Source organism: Vicia villosa, unplaced genomic scaffold, assembly GCF_029867415.1.
Source record: "Vicia villosa cultivar HV-30 ecotype Madison, WI unplaced genomic scaffold, Vvil1.0 ctg.003983F_1_1, whole genome shotgun sequence".
Lineage (NCBI taxonomy): Eukaryota > Viridiplantae > Streptophyta > Magnoliopsida > Fabales > Fabaceae > Vicia > Vicia villosa.
This window is the reverse complement of record NW_026706351.1, coordinates 37946-58475: the sequence shown is the minus strand read 5'-3', so window position 1 is coordinate 58475 and position 20530 is coordinate 37946. Positions and strand designations below refer to the sequence as shown.

General features: G+C 37.0%; 1 protein-coding gene across 1 annotated transcript; it reads right to left on the bottom strand.

Annotated features, from left to right (window-relative positions):
- Positions 1–2351: 2351 nt before the first annotated feature.
- LOC131641709 (uncharacterized) lies at positions 2352–4211 on the bottom strand. The gene has a single exon (XM_058912008.1). It carries the CDS (start codon positions 4209–4211, stop codon positions 2352–2354), a length of 1860 nt encoding a protein of 619 aa, XP_058767991.1.
- Positions 4212–20530: the final 16319 nt, after the last annotated feature.

The window sequence follows — 20530 nt, the reverse complement described above, 5'->3', positions numbered from 1 at the left end:
TGTATCTTCTGGATTGAGGTCTAACCACTATACGAGTACCATACGTGTAGGGGGGTCAGTTGATTCGTCCCACTTGGAATCCAAAATGGACAGTGGTGTAATGAGTGGGTGGTTGTTAATAGAAGAAAGGGGAAGGAATGGATCGGTGACAGTAGGAGGGCCGTGGTGAGGTTTTAGGAGGGAGCAGTGAAATACGGGGTGGATTTTGGATGTAGGTGGTAGGTCCAATCGATAAGCTACCGGACCAATACGTTCTAGAATTTTGAAGGGACCAAAGTACCGTTGGGACAATTTGGTATATGAAGATGTATTGGCAGATTTCTGTCGATATGGTCGTAGTTTAACATAGACCTATGAGTCTACTGCGAATGAGACGTCGCGACGTTTGGTGTCTGCAAAATCCTTCATACGGGTTTGAGCTTTAGACAGAATTTGTTGGAGTTTGGTAATGAATTGCTGGCGTGAGGTTAGGAGCGAATCAACTGCTTCAATGGATGAGGAGCCCAGTAAGTAATATGGAACGTTTGGGGGAGGTTTTCCAAATGTAACTTCAAAGGGTTGTAACCTGTTGAAGAGTGTACTGAAGTATTATAGGACCATTCAGCCAGTGTCAAGTAGGTGTACCATTGGTGAGGATGTTTATGGACAAATGATCGCAGGTATTGTTCTAGGACTCTGTTGAAAACCTCTGTTTGGCCATCTGTTTCGGGGTGGTAAGCGGTGCTCATTCTGAGTGTTGTGCCACAAAGCTTAAACAATTCGCGCCAAAAGCGACTTACGAAGATCGGGTCACGATCAGAAACCAGGCTGCGAGGAAATCCATGGTGTTTACAAACCATGTCCATGAAAAGTGACGCTACTTTGAAGGCTGTGAATTGAGCAGGTTGTGCGCCTAAATGAACACCCTTGGAGAACCTATCCACAGCTACCAAAATGACAGAAAAACCGTGCGAATTTGGTAAGCCAGTGATGAAGTCAAGGGATAAATCTTCCCATATAGCTGTGGGAATGGAAAGGGGCTGAAGAAGTCCTGCTGGTTTTTTTGTGATGTGTTTGGTTTGTTGGCATATGGTGCATTTGTTGACAAAATCTTGGACACTGTTTCGAAGTCCTTTCCAAAAGAAGTTAGATTTGAGTCGAGACAAGGTTTTGGTGATACCCATGTGACCCCCTAAAGGTGTAGAGTGAAATTCCTCTAATAACTGTGTACAGAAAGGACTTTGGTGATCTATCCAAATGCGGTTTTTGTAGAGTATAAGGCCTTGGTGAATTTTATAGTTGGGAAAAGATGAAGGGTTGTTCTGAATTTGGTGAAATAATTTGTGGAATGTCTGGCTATTTTGTAGAGATTGGCGGAGGTGGTCGAGAAAGAGAAAATGAGGGATAGAGAAAGAAAGATGCGTACCTGGGCCTTCTGGAGAACGTGAAAGAGCATCGGCGACTACGTTACTTTTCCCTGTTTTGTATTGAATTGAGTAATCGTAGCCGAGGAGTTTGGAAAGGTATGTATGCTGTTTTGGGGTTTGAATGACCTGATAAAGGAGGTCCTTGAGGCTTTTATGGTCAGTGAAGATAGTGAAGTGGTGTCCCAACAAATATTGTCGCCATTTCTTAACCGCGGATGTAATAGCGTGAAGTTCTCGAACATAAGTGGAAGATTGTTGCAGTTTCTTGAAAAAGGGTTGGCTGAAGAATGCAATAGGGTGGGAGTTCTGCATTAGGACTGCTCCCGTGGCAGTGCCTGAGGCGTCAGTTTCAATATCAAAGGGAATGGAAAAATCGGGCAAGGCTAGGGTGGGTGTTTGTGTCATGGCTATTTTGAGTTTGTCGAATGAGGCTTGGGCTTCGGGTGACCATACGGATGCATCCTTGCGTAAGAGAGCAGTGAGAGGAGCGGCAATGGATGCATATCCCTTGACAAATTTCCTATAGAAACCTGTTAAACCAAGGAATCCTCTAAGGGCTTTGATGGAAGAGGGTGGTGGCCAGTCGAGCATGGCTTGAATTTTGGATGGTTCTGGTTGGACGCCGGTTTCGGATATGATATGGCCAAGATAAACCAATTGGCGCTGAGCAAAGGAGCATTTGGAATGTTTGAGGAAAAATTTTCCTTCAAGGAGCGTTGAGAAAACTTGTTCAAGGTGTTGTTGGTGAAGGGATATTGATAGGCTGTATACGAGAATGTCGTCAAAGAAAACTGCGACGAGACGGCGGAGGAAAGGTTGTAGCAGGTCGTTCATTGCTGACTGAAAGGTTGATGGAGCGTTGCAGAGCCCAAAGGGCATAACACGGTATTCATAGTGACCTTGGTGGGTTCGGAAAGCGTTTTTGCCGATATCATCTTCATTCATTCAGATTTGGTGAAATCCTTGGCGTAGATCGAGTTTGGAGAACCAAGAGGCACCACCAAGTTTGTCCAGCAATTCATCGATGGTGGGCATGGGAAAACGATCTCGGACAGTGATTGCGTTAAGTGCTCTATAGTCGACGCAGAATCTCCATGTTCCGTCCTTTTTTTTAACAAGTAAAACTGGTGAAGAAAAAGGGCTTCGACTAGGACGTATAAGTTCTTGTTGGAGCATCTCTTTGACTTGTTGTTCAATTTCATTCTTTTGTGAGAAAGGGTATCTGTATGGTCTGACTGAAACTGGGGAAGATGAGGGAAGGAGTGGTATACGATGGTCTGAGTTTCGTGGAGGAGGGAGTTCTGGATTAGGGTTGAAGATGGAGGCGTATTTGAGAATAATGTTCTGAATGGGTGGAATTTCTGATGGAACCGTTAGGGGATTTGATTGAATCATTTGGATATGGAAAAGTTCAGAGGCAGAGTGGGTTTGGACGCACCTTTTAAGTTGTTGGGCTGAAATGGGTGTTGGGCCTTTTGGGGCGTCAGCTTTGAGGGTAATGGGTTGGTTGTGGTAAGTAAAAGAGAGGGTGAGGGAAGAATAGTCCATTAGTACTGGGCCTAGGGATTTAAGCCATGGGGCTCCAAGTACTATATCTGCTCCACTAAGTGGTAAAGAGTAAAAATCTACGGTAAATGGGTGTGATTGTAGGGTCAAGGCCACGTCACTGCATAGGCTCTGACATTCTAGTAGGTGACCGTTGCCCATCATGACTTTAAGAGTGGTCACCGGAGTGGATTTTAGATTTAAAAATTGTGCCATGCGACTCTGGATGAAATTATGTGTGCTACCTCCATCTATAAGCACTGTAACAGGATGGTTGGCAATTTGTCTGATGATGCGTATGGTGTCGGTTGCGGCTGAACCGGAGAGGGCATGGAAGCTGATTTGTCCGTCTAAATGATCGGATTCAATAGCGGTGTCTGTCTCAGGTTGGAAAATGGGTGGGGGTTCTTGAGAGTTTGGGTCCGGATCTGGGTCATCGGAGACAAGAAGAAAGAAACGGCCTTTACATTTATGGCCAGGGATAAAGGTTTCTTCACAGTTATAGCAGAGGCCTTTTTCTCTGCGTGAAGACATTTCCTCCGGTGAAAGCTTACGGAATTGAAGGCGGGGGGTGTTGTTTTGGGATTGTGGTGTGTGGGTGTTGGTAATTGTTGGGGATGTAGGAGGCGCAGGCTTTTTGAATCCGCGACGGCGTTCGTCGATTTTGTCTTCTTGGATCTTGGCCAGGGCAGTTGCTTGGGACAGTGATGCAGGTTGGAGTGCTTGAACTTCGCGGCGTATTTCTGGTGACAAGCCGGAGATAAAGCAGCTGAGGAGGAAAGGTTGAGGCAAGCCAATGATACGGTTGGCATGACGTTCAAAATCGGTGAGATATTGGTTGAGGGAGCCGCGTTGAGTGAGTTTAAAGAGGGCTTGGCTGGGGTCATCATAATAGCTGGGTGCAAAACGTGTTTCGAGGGCCTGCAAAAGATCGAACCATGTGGTGATGAGGTTGTTACGGTACATCCACTGATAACAGCTCAGAGCTGGACCTTTCATGTAGAACGAAGCGACAGTAAGTCGTTCCTCCTCCGGTGTACGGTGGTAGTCGAAGAACTGATTTATTTTGAAGATCCATCCCATGGCGTCGGTGCCATTGAAATAGGGAACTTCAAGTTTGATATGAGGGCGTGGTGGTGGTGGTGGTAAGGGTGGTGGTGTGGGTGGTTGTGTGTGGAGGGTGGCGAGTTGAGCGAGAATGAGATCTACTTTTTCAGAAAGATCGTCAAGTCGTTCGGCGTTTGTGGGACGAGCTGCCATGGTGAGGGAGGATCAATGGAAGCACCAAATGTTAGGTGTTTAATTCTCCTTGAGTTATAGGACAAGGGACCTCCTTACAAGAGCAATGAACAAGGAAAAGATTTCTTATTTTATTCATCAATTGTTAGGCTATTTATAGCAGTTCCTTACAATCTCACAATATTCAGCATAATCAATCTAAGGGATCTCCTAGATTACAGGGATTTGCAAATATTCTAACAAAAGATCCTAACAGAATTTTAAGGAAACGGGTATATTTGATGAGCTGTATTTGGTGAGCTGTATATCTTCTAGAACCTTGCATTGTGATGCTCTTATTCTCCAGCTGTGATTCTGTTACACGTAATCCTTAAGGTGCTTGGGTCTCTTGGTCATTCTCTTATTACTGGGCCCATTGAGTAAATCTGCTTTGGGCTTCTCATTGTTATTAGCTCCCACTGTGTTGCTGGTGGTGATAGTAATTGGGGAGTTAACAGAGGGTCTTCGGCACTCTCTGCCATCTCTTCAGCCTGATGGTGCAGCAATTATATCTATTGAAGTTGCTACAAATTTCTAGAGTATTCTTAAATATAATATGTATGAAAATATAGAACATCCTAGAACTATAAGTTGTATGAATATGGTAGAACAATCTAGATATATAAGTGTATGGCAAATATAGAAGAATCTAGATTTATCATGATAATAACATATCATGAAAACTCTAGAAAGAACTAATGTAATGTAGAAACATTCACCACCATTGAGAGGTTGGTGACTTGAAGCCTATAAATAGGCAATTGCTACATTGTAAACAATCATCCAAGAAATCAATGACATAGCCTTCTTTCTAAACAACTCTCTAAAACTATCTTTTATCAACTAATCAACCTCTAACAGTGGTATTAGAGCTACGTTCGATCATTCATAGGGCGTAGCAAACTATTTCTTCTTGTCACCAACCGTTCTGTTAAAACTAGAAAATGAGGTCTTTGACTCAAACACAAAGGAGTACAGGTAGCTACACGGCCCGACTCTGTTTGAGTTAAAACCCAAAACTAAAAATGAAAGAGAGAGGAGTTCAGGTAACCTAACATTCTGACCCTCTCAATTTCAAGTTCAACTAATGTAGTAAACCAATGGCAAATAAGGCTCGAGTTCAGATAGAGCACAAGTCCAGGCGATAAAAAAATTGAGACCTGTGGCCTCTGAGGCTCAACTTGAGTACAAGCCTAAGAAGACAAATGCAACTACTAGAGCAAGAATGAGTCCCTGTCAAAATTCTTTTACAAGAACGACAAGGAGACTCATAGTAACTAAGAAGCAAGAGTGATGACAAGGAGATTCACACGCAACTAGACAACAAAAGCGGTCCTTGTTAGAAGTCTTTAACAAGACAAAAAAGGAATATCACAAACACAACTAAGGAGTGAAAATGATGAGATATAGTTTAATAACAATCATTGTGACAAGTAGTGTGACAAAATTGAATCACGGTGAAGATAATGCTTTTCAAAATAGAATATATTACACAAGAGTATCAATGGAGGAGGAGATAGTTTCACAAATTCTCATTTGGACAACTATGGACTACACTTGAAGTTACCGAAATATGCATCAAGGGGGAGTGTTGAAATTGATGCACATTTCTAGAATATTCTAGGAAAAATATATGACAATGTTTAGAGAAAACTAGAATAGTCTAAAGTTGCTACATGTTTCTAGATTGTGTCAATAATTCTTAGATTTACTTATAGTCTAGAAAGTTCTATGTCAATGTAATGTAGAAAAGACCACAAAAGCCTAGATAGTTCTATTCTAGAAACATCCTCAAGCACCTATAAATAGACAAGCATATGTGTAATTGTATTTAAGCCTTTAAGCCTTTAAGGTTCAATATCAATATAATTGGAGGCTTCATTCGACTATTACTCTCCTCCTACAATAAATTGATTACTTATGTGTTACCATGCTCCAATACTAGCTCACACACTACTTGCTACTATCTTTCAACTATCAACCCAAACTCTTCACACTATCCAACTACATTCTAAACTATCACTACTACCCTCAAATACCAACAATATCACACCCATCATCACCTTGTTAACATGTAAAAACAAAAATAACTCAAATAAGAACCACTTTTTACTATGTAGAAGAGAAAATTCATCCTAAAATCAATAGAAAAAAATATACAAAACATATGTTTAGGAACTCAAGTGAAATATACATTAAAAGCACATGTTTTGTGTCATTCTTAATTTGTTTCGGCAACACAACCTCTATCCATAGTTGACTTATTCATAATTTATGTACTAAAGGTGAAAAATAATGATCAAGTTCTTTTTTGTCAAAAAACTGAATACGACATAGGTGGCTAAATATAATACCACTGCAAATGTTAATAATAAAGTCAGATCTAAGAGTAAATTTAACAACCTCAAACTCAAAGCATTCAATGCAATCCTTCATGTCCAGCCTATGAAAGAGAGGGGTTAACTTAAGTATGATGTAATAAAAACATAATAAGCAAAGAACAAAGGTAAAAGGCTATTGGTGTATGATGCATGTTAAACAAATGGTTCAACCATAAAAACATAGATTGTATTTTATTCTAACCTTTATTCGACCTCGATCTTTCTTGTGCCTATATAAATTGGTTTACCCATTATTATGCAATCACTCACTCCATCAATTGGGTCACCCTTCCCACGTAAGGCAGTTTCAAAAAGATAGTTCGTTGAACTCTCGAATGGTGCGAGCAGCAATGCACTTCTGCCCATCTTCTGAATTCCATGTCTTGTCATTCCGAGGACTCTACCCTAGTTTGATAAATCACATACATTAGTAGAAACCTAAATATTTATCACATACACATATAGGACGTTTTGCTAAACTTTTTTGCTTAGTAATAATTCCCAAATAACTCACCCTTATAGTCATTATATCTGCTAGAACTAATAAGTCAAACACTTCAAAGTTCATCAGAACATGATAACATAACCCATTCACTTTGCAAACTAGGAAAAAAGCGGTAAATCAACAAAAATTAGTAAATCAAAGAAGATACCTTTCACTTTGCAAACATATTCTCCTAAATGAAAGATGTTTGGTTCTCTAAAGAGAGCATGGGGAGAAGAGAAAGAAAAATGTTTTCTTTTTTCATTTCGAGCTATGACGGTCAGAGAATGAGAAGTGGTGGTCGGCGACAATGTTTGCCGAAACAAAATCGATTTGGTTCATTAGGAAGGTATTGAGATGGGGAGAACGAATATGGGATTGATTTTTCAATCGGAGGTGGTAATGGTCGCGTGTAGGGTAGAGAAAAGAGCTGCGGCGGTTAGGGTTAGGGAGAGGGAAAGAGAGACGAGAGGAGAGAGTCTGTATGTAGACGAAGATAGAGAAACAAGTACGATTAAAAGATATGAAAGTGTAAAACATAAATGAGAGGAATTTTAAGGTGATGAAAACACTTAGAAAGGAGGGGGTTTGAATAAGTGGTTTCCTTTTTCATTTACAACAACACACAAAACGATACAGTATTTTTATCCTGATTCGTTATAACTCAACTACTACAGTCCACCCGCCAAGGTGATTTTGCCTCCCTCCTTTGAGGACTTAATCCACTATAATCAAACTTGATTATAAATGCACAAGCCAACTGCTGGTGACTAACATCCTTGCACAAACCAACTGCGTGTGACTAACAACCTTGCATAAACCAACTGCTTGTGACTAACAACCTTGCACAAACCAACTGCTTGTGACTAACAACCTTGCATAAATCAACTGCTTGTGACTAACACTAGATAATAAACCGTTCAGGGATCTCCACGAGATATAACGTTTATTGATCTAGAAACCTCTAAGACTAAACTAGTCCTAGACCAACTTGCCCAACTTGTGCAAGCCATAACTCATTCCATATTTATCATATGGAGGTGATATAGGACTTTTTAGAAAGCCCAAGATGTCCTCTTCAATCCACTATGGAACCTTTTTTGCATTTGAGGATTTTATCTTGAAGATATGGCTCCTGACAAAAACCTACTTTTTGCGAGCTTCCAGAAGGACCTGTAATATTTTGGATCATATCTCTCAAATTAATCATTTTTGGCCTTAGCTTTAGAGAGACAGAGTGGTAGAGAATTCAATTTCCTTCAAAATGAGCTTTGGTTGGGAAATTTTTGATGTTCCATGTGAAAGTTATGGCTGGTCAAAATTTAGTTGACTTTTAGGTCAAAAACCCTAATTTAGAAACTTTGACTTTTGATGATTTTGAAGCTTTCCTTGATGAATCATGATCAATACTTGATCAAATGATGGATGTTACTTCAAAATGTTGATGTTGACCAAAAATCAGGAGTTTTGACTGTGATTTGACCATAGTTGGCTTTTAGGTCAAACCGGTCGACTGTTGACTGAACAAATCTTATGAATCAAAGCTTGAAACTTGGCATGAGGATTCTTTGAGGAATATGAGAAGCCAAGAAACCCACTTGAGGTATTCAGAACCTGATTTTACCTTGAGAGAAGCAAAACCCTAGTTGTGGGGGTTGTTGGTAAGTGAGCTTATTCCTCAGTACTTGAGTCAAATTATTTGAAATATGATGGGCAAATTTTAGGGAATGACAAGCATACAGGTAAATTGAAGGGTAGCAGAAGACTACGAAAGGTGGCAACTCACTAAGACTAAGAGAAACTAGAGAAAAGAGATTCAATTGATGGGGGCATATCCCAAACCAGGAGAAAGTCTGCTGGGTTTTCTTGTACGCTGCCACAAGGATGAAACTGAATGCTTGATGTGTCCCAGATGCGGGGCAGTTTACCATATAAAGCTGTCAGAGGCTTTTGAAAGAGTTCCATCGAATCAGAGTTGGGATGCACACAGGGGCAATCTATACATGTACATATTCGACAAAAGAGGGGTCCCAAGAAAACAAGATAGCCCCCATCCAAAGGCGAGGAGAGTCACCTAACTGCCAGCAGAAATCCAAGAGGACAAGTGGACTCAGGCGGGGTCGAAGAAGGGTAAATGGAAGAGTTTCGACGATGGAGGGAGGAAATCTTGGGCTTATAGGAGGCAATTCCAAGCATCAGAAAGGGAGACTGTCAGATTGGGAAATTACAAAGGTAAGAACCCTATGTCGAGATCCCAATGAAGGAGACACCAGAGATTAAGGAAAGCAGAAAGAGAGACAGCTTCAATTGAAGTTGGAGAATCCAGCAACACTAAAGCTCTTCCAAGCATAACACACTCAACAAAACCTCCTGTGGGAAGGAAGTTAATTCCTTCTGAAGATAAGAAAGAAAATCAAAAAGTCCAGAAGAAACAAACAAAAGAAGAAGATATGCTAACAGACGACTTCGATTCTGACGGAGTCTCATCTTTGAAAATGAATTGCAATGTGGTGTCCATTTTACCATATGAATATAACCAGGAGACATAAATTGAAGATGACGACGAGGCTGACGCAACAGAGATGGCAAAGCACAAGCCTGTGTGTTATTATGTGCTTAGTAATGGTGCTTTCGAATAACAAAATGCCCAATTCGAGCGACCACATTAAGGGATGCAGAGCCATCTCAAACCTCTCTACATAAGGGTTAAAGTCGAACAAGTTGGAGTAAATAAAGTACTGGTAGATAGAGGGGCTGCTGTGAACTTCATGCCCTAGTTTATGCTGAAAAAGCTGGGCATGTTCGATACAGATGTAAAGCCCCACAATATGGTCTTGTCGAACTACGAGGGGAAGATTGGAAAGACTCGTGGGGTCATTCAGGTAGACTTAACTGTTGGTTCCATCACTAGACTAACCATGTTTATGGTGATACCGGCGAAGGCCAACTACAACTTGCTTCTTGGAAGAGAATGGATCCATGGAATTGGAGCAATGCCTTCGACCATGCACCAGAGGGTGTCCATTTGGAGAGAAGATGGCATGGTGGAGAATATAGAAGCTGATTAAAGCTACTTCATGAGCAAAGTGAATCTAGTGGACAAGGCGAACTTCGATAGAAATCTGGAAAATATAGGCCCATGTCACCCAGCTGGGGATGCTTACTCCCCAAACAAAAATGCTTTATATTTCTTAACTCTCCATCCCAATGGTTTTCATGGGATCGTGAGATAATGGGAGACCCAGAAGAGGGAGAATCAGCAGGAATACGACCTTCGGGCTGGGGCGAAGACCCTGATTATGCCTGAGGAGTCCTCGTTCTTCGAAAAGATTTCGGCCTATATGGCCGAGAACAAATGGAAAGCAGCTCTCGAAGCCGAGATGATTCACATGGAGGTCGAAGCCAAAAATATTGTTAAATAATGCAGGGCAGGGGGCAAACGTCATACCAGAACCCCCTGACGAACATGTACCTGGAGATATGTTAAACCAGAGGCTATACGCTATCTACGATGAAGAGCCTTTGGGATTTGAGAAAGATCCAACATCGTCAGTGCAAAGATGTTAGCGTAGGACCCACTCGAAGAGGTTGATCTCGGAGATGGAACAACAAAGAGAGTTACGTACAGCAGCACCAAACTGGACCCCAAGTTGAAGAGCAATTTAGTCGAACTACTAAAGAAGAGATATGATCATTACCTAGGAAGCAAAAATGGCTTTTTGTTCTTTAATAAGCTTTGGGGCTGTAATGTACCCCCGATTCTCAACTGTGATGATCTTGCTTGTTGGAGTATCATAAGGAGAGGAACTCTTTGAAGATCCGGCATCTTTGACCTTCTTAGGTTTCTTCTGTTGATTATCAGAAGACATTGTAAATCTTTGAGTTGTGGAAAAAGGGTTTTTCGGAAGAGAGAAATTTCGGAGAGTTTGAAGTTGGAAAAAAAGGTTGAAGACAAAGATTTGCGTAAAAAGGAAGAAAGAAAGGTGGTAATTGGCTTTTATAGGGTTAATCCATGAGGTAATAGGGTACACCTGGCAGGAGTAATGGGTCACGTGCCAGCAGTTTCGGAAGGAAGTTGTAAAACTGCTGTTCATTTTCCTCGGGAGTGGGAGGTTATGATGACAATAACTGCACACACGTCTTGATGAGATGTTTTTGGGAAATCAAGTCGTGATTGACTGACAGTTATTAGACCTTTAGGTCTATGAAAAGTTTTTGTTCGAAATCTAATAATTACAAAAAAATGCCTATCTCTGCATGGATTCGAAATAGACATTTATTGGGGGAAATTTGTTAGCTGGAGATTTCGACCAAAGGATCATAATGCTTTGAAGTCTTGTGTTATGAAGAAGAAATGGCTTTTGTGAAGCTATTTTGAATCTTTTCCTTGAAGGAGAAGATTTGTTTCTATCGAAGGTTATGACTGAAGAGATTCTGTAATCTTCACAAGTTCTCTTCGACAGTAGCGTTGGCAGAGTCGAAGCTTTGAGCGGGAAGATTTAAAATTCAAATGGAACAGCTCTGCTTGGCGAACGCGTGGAAGTATCTGAAGTGAAGCAACGTTTGAAATATTGAACGTGGCAGTAATCTATGTAGAGACCGTTATGGTCGAACTAGTATAAATAGGAGTTTTAATGTTTAGATTTGGTGTGTTCAAACATATATACATAAATTCACTAAAAATACTCAAAGTACCAGCGTTAGAGAAACGAGTCTTTGTTGAACAAATGTATGTGCAAGAACATCTTGTTTATTTTATTCGAAGTTAATTTATTTTTATATAAACACAAGTTGCTTTACATTATTTTATCATCATTTAGTTTCCAGTCGAATTTACATTTCGCTTTATCATTTTTACTCTCGAAATCCTTTACTTTCACAGGAAATTTATAGATTTTGTCAAAGTCTTTATACTTTATTTTCTGATTCATTGTCGAATCCTTGTCATTGTAAAATCCTTCATCATCATACAAAAAACTTAATCATTTAAATATAAGATCAAAACAATAAGTCAGATTATAAGAATTCTAGCATTCGAGACACATGTCCTAGGGTCAATCTAGTCGATCCTGTGAGTTACCAAAGATATATTGTTTGGAAGACTAGCGGCTGTTTGTCAGAAATCACTGGTAAACACAATACAAATGAAATGGGATCTTAGGGTCAAAAATTGGGATATGAAACCTACTAAATGTGCATTAAATCTATGATAAACGTAATCAAATGAATAAATTGAAAGAAAATAACACAAACATGAACAACAACAACCCACGATATAACCAACACCCAATGATGGAAGCCTCCGAAAAAAGATCGGATAAAGTGCTACGTTGATGCTTCGCTTGTTAACAAAGGGATCCAAGGATTAAGGATTCTTTTTAGGAATAAAGATGGTGAAACTATGGTGGCTAGGACCATATGGATGAAAGGCGATGATAACTCCATGACATCGGAAGCGACGGTGCTACGCAAAGTAGTAGATTTGGCCATAGATTATTGTTTTATGGAGGTGAATTTCAAAACAGACAATGAAGGAATAACTACTTTAGCTAACAACAATGAAGACCACCGAACAAAAATTGGCAAAATTATGAAGGAGATTAGGAAGAAGATGAAAGATTTTTGGTGGGATAGAATTTCTCACAAGGGAAGAGAGAAAAATGTGACGGTTCACATCCTTGTTAGACAAACTGGACACTAAGACGACCATCCTTGTTAGACAAACTGGACACTAAGGCGGCCGGTTTGGATCGAAGATTATCCTTAATGTCTCAATGCCCAAATTGAAAAGGATAATAGCCTATAATGTGTATTATTTTTACTCCGTATAAAAAAAATCGCATAAGAAAAATAAATAAATAAATTTATATTCACTTAATTTTTAAAATAAAAAATAACAACTAGCCAAATATTAAAGAATTAAACCAAACATAAATAAAAAACCATTTTTTAAAAGCAAACCTAAATTAAAAAAAAATCATCTAAATACAAAAGAAAAGATTCTAAATGGATATCATTATCAAGTATTTCTTTGGGTAATATTTCCAAAGACGGCCCAAATTTTGTCCACCATTCATAAAACCAATTTGGTACTGGTCTATTAATCAATTCTGGATTAATAGAGAAGAACCATGAATGCTTATTCTTAGGATTTTGGTAATAAAAAGCTTGAGTAAAAGCTTGGACATAGTCCCAATAATTAAAGTAAATATACTTTCCATCAGCAATTCTTATTGCTTTTTCACCATTTGGGTTGAGACCCCATTCTCTTGGCAACAAGATTTTTTTAATATGGCATTTACTGAAGTTTATAAAACTTTCGGGGTTATTGTTTTGGTAGTGATGAGTTATTGTTACCGATTCGGTAACAGTCAAAAGAATTTCTAGGTGAGTCCTAGATTTTCCATGAAGACCTGGATATCCTCGTGATTCGAGGTATCTTGTTTTGATAGACCATCCATCATTTGGATTTATCTTAATATCTTCCTCATCAGCATACATGATTTTTTCAGTTACTGGATTTTCAAAATAATCCAGTTGTTCTTGAGGTGGGTTATTAACCGCAATTTCCTTGTAGGAAGTATTTTTATTAGATGAGGAAGCAATATCTTCCTTTTTTGAGGAAGATGCAGGTAATTGCTGCATTTTTCTTCCTTTGTAAACTGTAGTCCAATCCCCTATTAGAGGAATGTTTGATTCAGGTTGGGGTAACATATTGTTACTCCCTCTTCCACCACGGCCATAGCCGCGGCCTCTTCCCCTATATGGGGTCATCATTTTTTCCCTGCAAAAATTCACGAGTTAGGTAGTCAGCAAGTGAATTATTTTCACCTTTAATGTGTTGAATATCAAACTCAAACATAGATAATTGAGATTGCCAGCTAGCAAAAATTTGCTTAGCAACAAGATTTTTAACATCTTTTTCAATAATTGATTTAGCTGAGCTGCAATCAATTTTTAATAAGAATTTCTTATTAAGAAGATCATCTTGAAATTTTGAAATACATTTTATAATAGAAAGCATTTCTTTCTTAATAGTAGAATACTTAGATTGAGTAGGATTCCATTTTCCAGAAGTAAATCTAACTAACACTTCTTTTGATGTATCAGGTATAACCTGTTTAAGGATTCCTCCATAGCCTAAGTATGAAGCGTCAGTTTCAACAATTTTGAAATACTTAGGATTAGCAAGAGATAAACAAGGCAAACATTTGACCTTATTTTTGATTCTTTGGACTGCCTGAGAATGTTCATTAGTCCACGGGCCAGGATTTTTTCTAAGCCTAGCATGTAATATGGCAGTATCTTTAACAAGATTTTCATAATAATCTGCTATATAATTAAGACTACCAAGGAATCTTTGTAATTGTTTCTTATATGTAATAATATTGGGGAATTTTGAAGCAAATTCAATACTTCTTTGTATAGGAACTATTGTTCCTTGGTCAATTTCATGACCCAAAAATCTAACTTTAGTTTGAAAAAATTTCATTTTAGGAGCAGATATAACTAATCCATTATGTTTAATTAATCCTTTAAATATTTTCAAATGTTTAATATGTTGATCTATAGTTTTAGAAAAAACTAAAACATCATCAATATAAACAATTATAAATTCTGTATAAGGATTAAAAATATCATTCATAATATTTTGAAATTCAGAAGGGGCATTTTTAAGGCCAAAAGGAAGGACATTCCATTCATAATGTCCAATGGGTACGGTAAAGGCAGTTTTATACTTATCAGATTCATTAATCTGAATTTGCCAATAACCAGATTTCATATCAAACTTAGAGAAGATTAAAGCATTGTTTAATCTATCTAAAAGGTCTTTTTTATTAGGAATAGGATACCTAATCCATCTTAACACCTTATTAAGAGGCTTGTAATTAATAACAAGTCTAGGGACCCCACGTTCTTTTTCAGCAGCATTGTTAACATAAAAAGCTGTACAACTCCAAGGAGATTTGGATTTTCTTATTAATTTTTTCTCTAAAAGAGATTCTATCTCCTTTTTGCATAGCTCCAAATACTCATGGTTCATTTGAGCTGGCCTAGCTTTGGTGGGAATCTGACTTTCGTTAAAGTCATCAAGATAAGGTAAAGAAATAACATGTTTCTTTCTATCCCAAAAAGCATTTGGTAAATCATTACACACTTCATTTTTAAACTGTTGCTCAATCAATTTGATTTGTTCTTTAATCTCATTTTTATTAAGTTGTTCATTAATATTTAATAAACTAATTTCTTCTCTAAGAAAACTTAATTGTTTTTCTTTATTTAAAAGAATACTTTTAACTTCATTAAGCATTTTAATATGAGGGTCAGTAATAAATTCAAAAGTGATTGTCTTACCATTAATCATGGTAGTGATGCCTTTAGTGTCTACATTAATTAAAGGCATAATACTATTTAAAAACGGAGTTCCCAGAATAACTCTATGAGTCATATTTTTTACTAAGATAAAATGGATAGGTAAGCAAATATCTTGATTACAAACATATGTATTAGGTAATTTATAATTAACCGTTAATTTGTCACCACTAGCCTGGGCAAGGGTTTGAGTGGTTTTTGTATAATACTTGGTATGAACAATTCCTTCCTGAAGACAATTAAGGTCAACGCCACTATCAATAAGGGCAACTTCATTTTCTAAGATAAATGTTCTATTAACAACTAAATTTATTTTAACAAACCATTTTTGAGAAATTACTCTATCAATAAGAGTAAGAAACCTATCATTAGTAGTAGGACTGCTAGTAGAAGATATTTCTTCAACTTTAAGGTTACCTGTTTCAAGTAAGGAAACCCTTTGAGATAATCTTTGATTATCATTCTTTATCTGAGTAATTTCAGATTTCAAAAGATTAATTTCTCTATGTAAATCAGAGAGGGAAACAGGAGTTTCACGGACATTGGATTGGTGAAATCTGGATAAAACCTCACTTAATTGGTAAGGGGCTTCAATAATGATAGGAGATTCTTTTTTAGAATTTTCTTGAATCAAAACTTCAAGCATTTTTCTTTTAAGCTTATTGTCAGAGATAGATTCAATAGCTTTTATGGCTTCATCTTGTTCTGTAGTAAGAACATTAAGACCATTCATGTCAACAATAGACTTCCAGTAATCAATTTGATTACATTGACAGTTATTATTGTCAGAATCATCAGAGGAATAATCTGATGATGATTCATAAATCATGTTAATATCTTCATTAGAAGAATTAGTCTCTGATTCAGACTTAATTGAGCAAACTTTCTCAAGTTGAAAACATAATTGCTCATCCTCAATTTCATTGAGAGCCCTTTTGTCCAACATTGGTTTGCATAATGACCAGCTTTACCACATTTGTGGCCAGATACATCAAGCATCTTAGCTTTTCTTTTGCCTTTATGATTAAGAGGCTTATCTTTTGGTATACTTTTATTAAAGTGACTCCTTCTCTTATTCTTTTTATAAGAATTTTTGTAACTATCCTTGTTTTGATGAGATTTATTTCTGAATGTTTTTCCTGTCCTTTTCTTACTTTCTGAAGATTTTCCAAGATCAAAGGCAAATTGATCACAAAATTCACCCATTTGGTGTTTTTCAGAAAGTTTTTTGTTTCTTAAGCTGATTTCTAAGCTTAATATCATTACATAAGGTTAATCCTTCATTAACACAAGTGCTAATAATTTGACCATAAGTAAGATCATGGTAATTAATATCTATCCCATCATTTTTACTTCTTAAAGAATTTCTCACCTTTTCAGAGAAGAAATGAGGTAATCCATCAATAAATTTGGCTTTCCAGTGAATGGAATTAGGAGTTTTTAATTGGTAAACCCTAGACAAAAAGGTATCTTTATACCATCTAAAATGTGTAAGAGAAGGACATCTTAGATTTTGAAGTAAAGTTTGAAGTTTCTCTCCAATAGGGACATTGTTTCCAACAAAATGTTTTAGGATAGAGAGACATAGTGTATAAACCGCATCTTCTTCACCTGTGGTGGCAATACTACTTGCTCCGGTTCCAGGATTTTCAGACTTAACTAATTTCTTATGGTTAAGAATATCTTTTTTCTGACTTTCAGTAATATAATTATCCCACCAGCCTCTTAATTGACCAACAAATCCAGTTGATATGAAAGAGGCAATTTTGCTGTCAGAATTTCCGTGCTGTTTACAAACAGTTGAATGCATAATTATTCTATGTATTGTATCAACTATTTGCTTGTCATTTAAACCATCAATATTCCATTCATAAATGGCTTTTCCAGAATGTGAATTCTGGTAGGGTTCAGGTTCCTCAAAAAGTACGTCTTGAGGAGAGGGATGTTTATAATAGTATTTTTCTAAGGGTTTAGAGCTATAAACAGGGTTTATCTCATTAGTATCTTGATTATTAATGTCTAAATCTGCAAACATATTTGCTAAATCATTGATGTCTTCTTCATTGGAAGAGTCTTGGTTAGTCATAACCGTTAAATGTAAATCTTTAAGCTTTTTCTCAAGAATGCGAACAAACTCATTACCATTTGTTTCCATTTTAAATCCTTCTATTGGAATAGGAGGTTGAATTATAGGGACATCTAATATTGTAGATGTAGAAGCTTGTTCTGGAGTATTAGGTTTATTAATAAGGTCAATAATAATTTTTTGACGTGCTATTTGTTTATTTAAAAGGTCTTTAATAGATAAAAGCTCTTTTTCTAGAGAAATAAATTGTTCTCCAAGACAAACAAGGTAGGCATTAGTATAATTGTTGGATCTAATTATGGAATTTAACTCTTTTAGAGTAATCTGATTTTGTTCAACCCTTTGTAATTGAAGGGTAAGATAAGGTGTAGCTTCAGTATGAGAACCCAAACTTATTGTTTGTTCTGGGGGAAAAGGAGATTCCATCTTTTCTCCTGGGATACTTTCCCAAGGTTTTTGAAGAACTAAAAGTTCGTCTTTTTTCATAAAAACCAATTCTTCTTTTTGTTTGGTTATATAGTAACTAATAAACCATTTGACAAAGGGAATGAAATCTTGGTTTATAGACATTTGAGTATAGTACTCTTCTTTAAAACTTGCTAACATAGGAGCCGAAAAAGTTTTAAAAAACCATTCTCTAAATTGGGTGTATCTAGTATGCTGAAACTCGTAATTGACAAGGTTTCTTAGATTACTACCTGGAGAATAATCTAACATTATAACGGGAAGTCCATATCTGAGGGAGTAGGTGATTCTACTCTAGGAGGATTTGGTTTTTGATATATACCATGAGGAATTTTGTTTTCACTGAGTCTTATATTTTCAATAACTTCTATTTCTTCTCTTAATTGAGAAGTTGAAGGTCTAGCTAATTGACTGGGCGCAGAATAAAATTCATTTATAGAATTCACAGAATGTCTTCCAGACATGGATCTAGGTATTCTAATCATTCTTTTAGAGTTAAAATTTATCTCTAAATCTCCATCACTTGATTGGATTATTTGATCAACATCCTTATTAAGGATAGGTTCCGGTTCAATGGCCTGAGGGAGGTTCCAGGTTTCTGGAAAAGTAATTTCATCCCATTTAAGCAACCTATTAGTTGCAACATTAGAGGTAAGCAAATTTGTTTGAACTAAAGTAGTAGTTCCAGGAAACAATATTTGTTTAGCTTTAGGGTTTAATGTGGTAAGGACTTTGTAATAAACCCTATAACATATAGCCATAATTTCACTACCAGGTTTGAAATTGTAACCATTAGTATGAATAGTTAATTGGAGAGCGTCTAATAAATTTTTATCAGACATGGATAAGCTTATGTTGGGAGAGACATCAAAATAGACTGGTCCATGACACAGACTTGTTTCAATTAAAGCAGCTAAAGATTGTTTAAAATCTTTACATCTACCGTCCCTAATATATCCTAGGATGCTAGTATTTAATCCTAGCAAGGTCAAAGGTTTAACAGCAAATTGTATTAAACCAACATGGATATAATTATAATTTTTAAAAGGAAGTAAATCCTTTTTTGTTAAAAGTTTGATTGTCTGAGTACTTTCAGAAATTTGAATAGTTTGTTCTAAACTTATTACAGCAAAACGAGATAATATATCTATTTTGCAAAATTTATAAATTTAATTTGAAGGTACTGATGGAATTGTCCATTTATTAAGTTTATCCAAATTTTTTGGATATTCCACAAGTTCTTCATGTTTAATCAAATTATTTTGATGATTATCATCATCAGAATCCATAAATATGGCTGGCTAAGGATGTTGTGGACGATTAGATACCTTAGGTAAAACTAAGTAGGTAAATATAACTCTTGTTCTTAGTACAAATATATCTAGGCAACAAATGATAAGTCATCTTTGCAAACAAAACATTGTTTAACTATCAACCCGAAGGGATAGAAGGATTTCTCCTAAATCAAAGATGTCCAATGTTTTTCAGCAAAAATTTCTTTTTAAAATCATCTTAACACTCCCTTTCTTGGGAAAAAACGATGAATATAAGAAAACACTAAAAAACATTTTCAGTTTTGAAAAAACCCTTACAACTTGTTGCCTTAATATAAATTTACTAATAACAAGCGAAAAACCTACATACTTAGTTTCTTCTAAGTTACCTAACCTTCCCCAACAAAAATTTTAGCCACTGATTTTCATAGACAAAAGTTGAATTTAGAAATATACCTTAGGTTTTAACCAGGTGATGGCAGGATCGGAATTTTATGAATTTTAAGGAAGTGGGTAGATGAGAGACAGAGTTATATAAAAACTTTGTTATCTTATTGAAAATTGCGTGCTTACAAACGAAACGAAATTCCCTTTATATAGGGATACAAAGGCTTACTATTCAAGCCGGTAAAAGCTACCTACGATAGCCGGTTACAAAAACATAGAAGAATTATTAATGCCGGGTACACATTGGGCCCCATCGACACAATAATAATTCACAAAAAACAAACTACCTTACAAAAGCAGGAAATTTTCTATTACTATTCCAAAAGATGCTTGCATGGGCCTTTTACCGAGATAAGATTCCTTCCTATCTTTGCTTTTGTCTTTAGCATTGTTTTTTCCCATAAGATAAGATTCTCATCTTGACTTGGTTTTTGAAATGGCCGACAAGAAAAGATGCTTTCTTGTCCATTTCTATATGTCTTGAGATTCTACTATCTTTTGGCTTTATCCTTTGCCTTTTGGGCCATGGATTGAATCATGGCATCCCAAAAATCTTCAGCAGTAGGGTCCTCTGCCTGGGTTTCTCCTGCCAAACAATCAAAATTATTGGAATCCATGGATCCCATAGAAGAGCTAGTCTTCATAGATGAATTTTCATCTCTTGATGTTTTTGTTGGAAAAGTGGAGAAGAATTGATTCTTCATATAATCCAGCGTTCTAACCATAATTTCTTCTTCTGTTTCATTTGGATATTTTCTTTGGAAGAAATTCTTCAAATTTCCCATGGACAT

Excerpts from the sequence above, each read along its gene's own strand:
- LOC131641709 (XM_058912008.1), bottom strand. The coding sequence starts at position 4,211 with ATGGCAGCTCGTCCCACAAACGCCGAACGACTTGACGATCTTTCTGAA.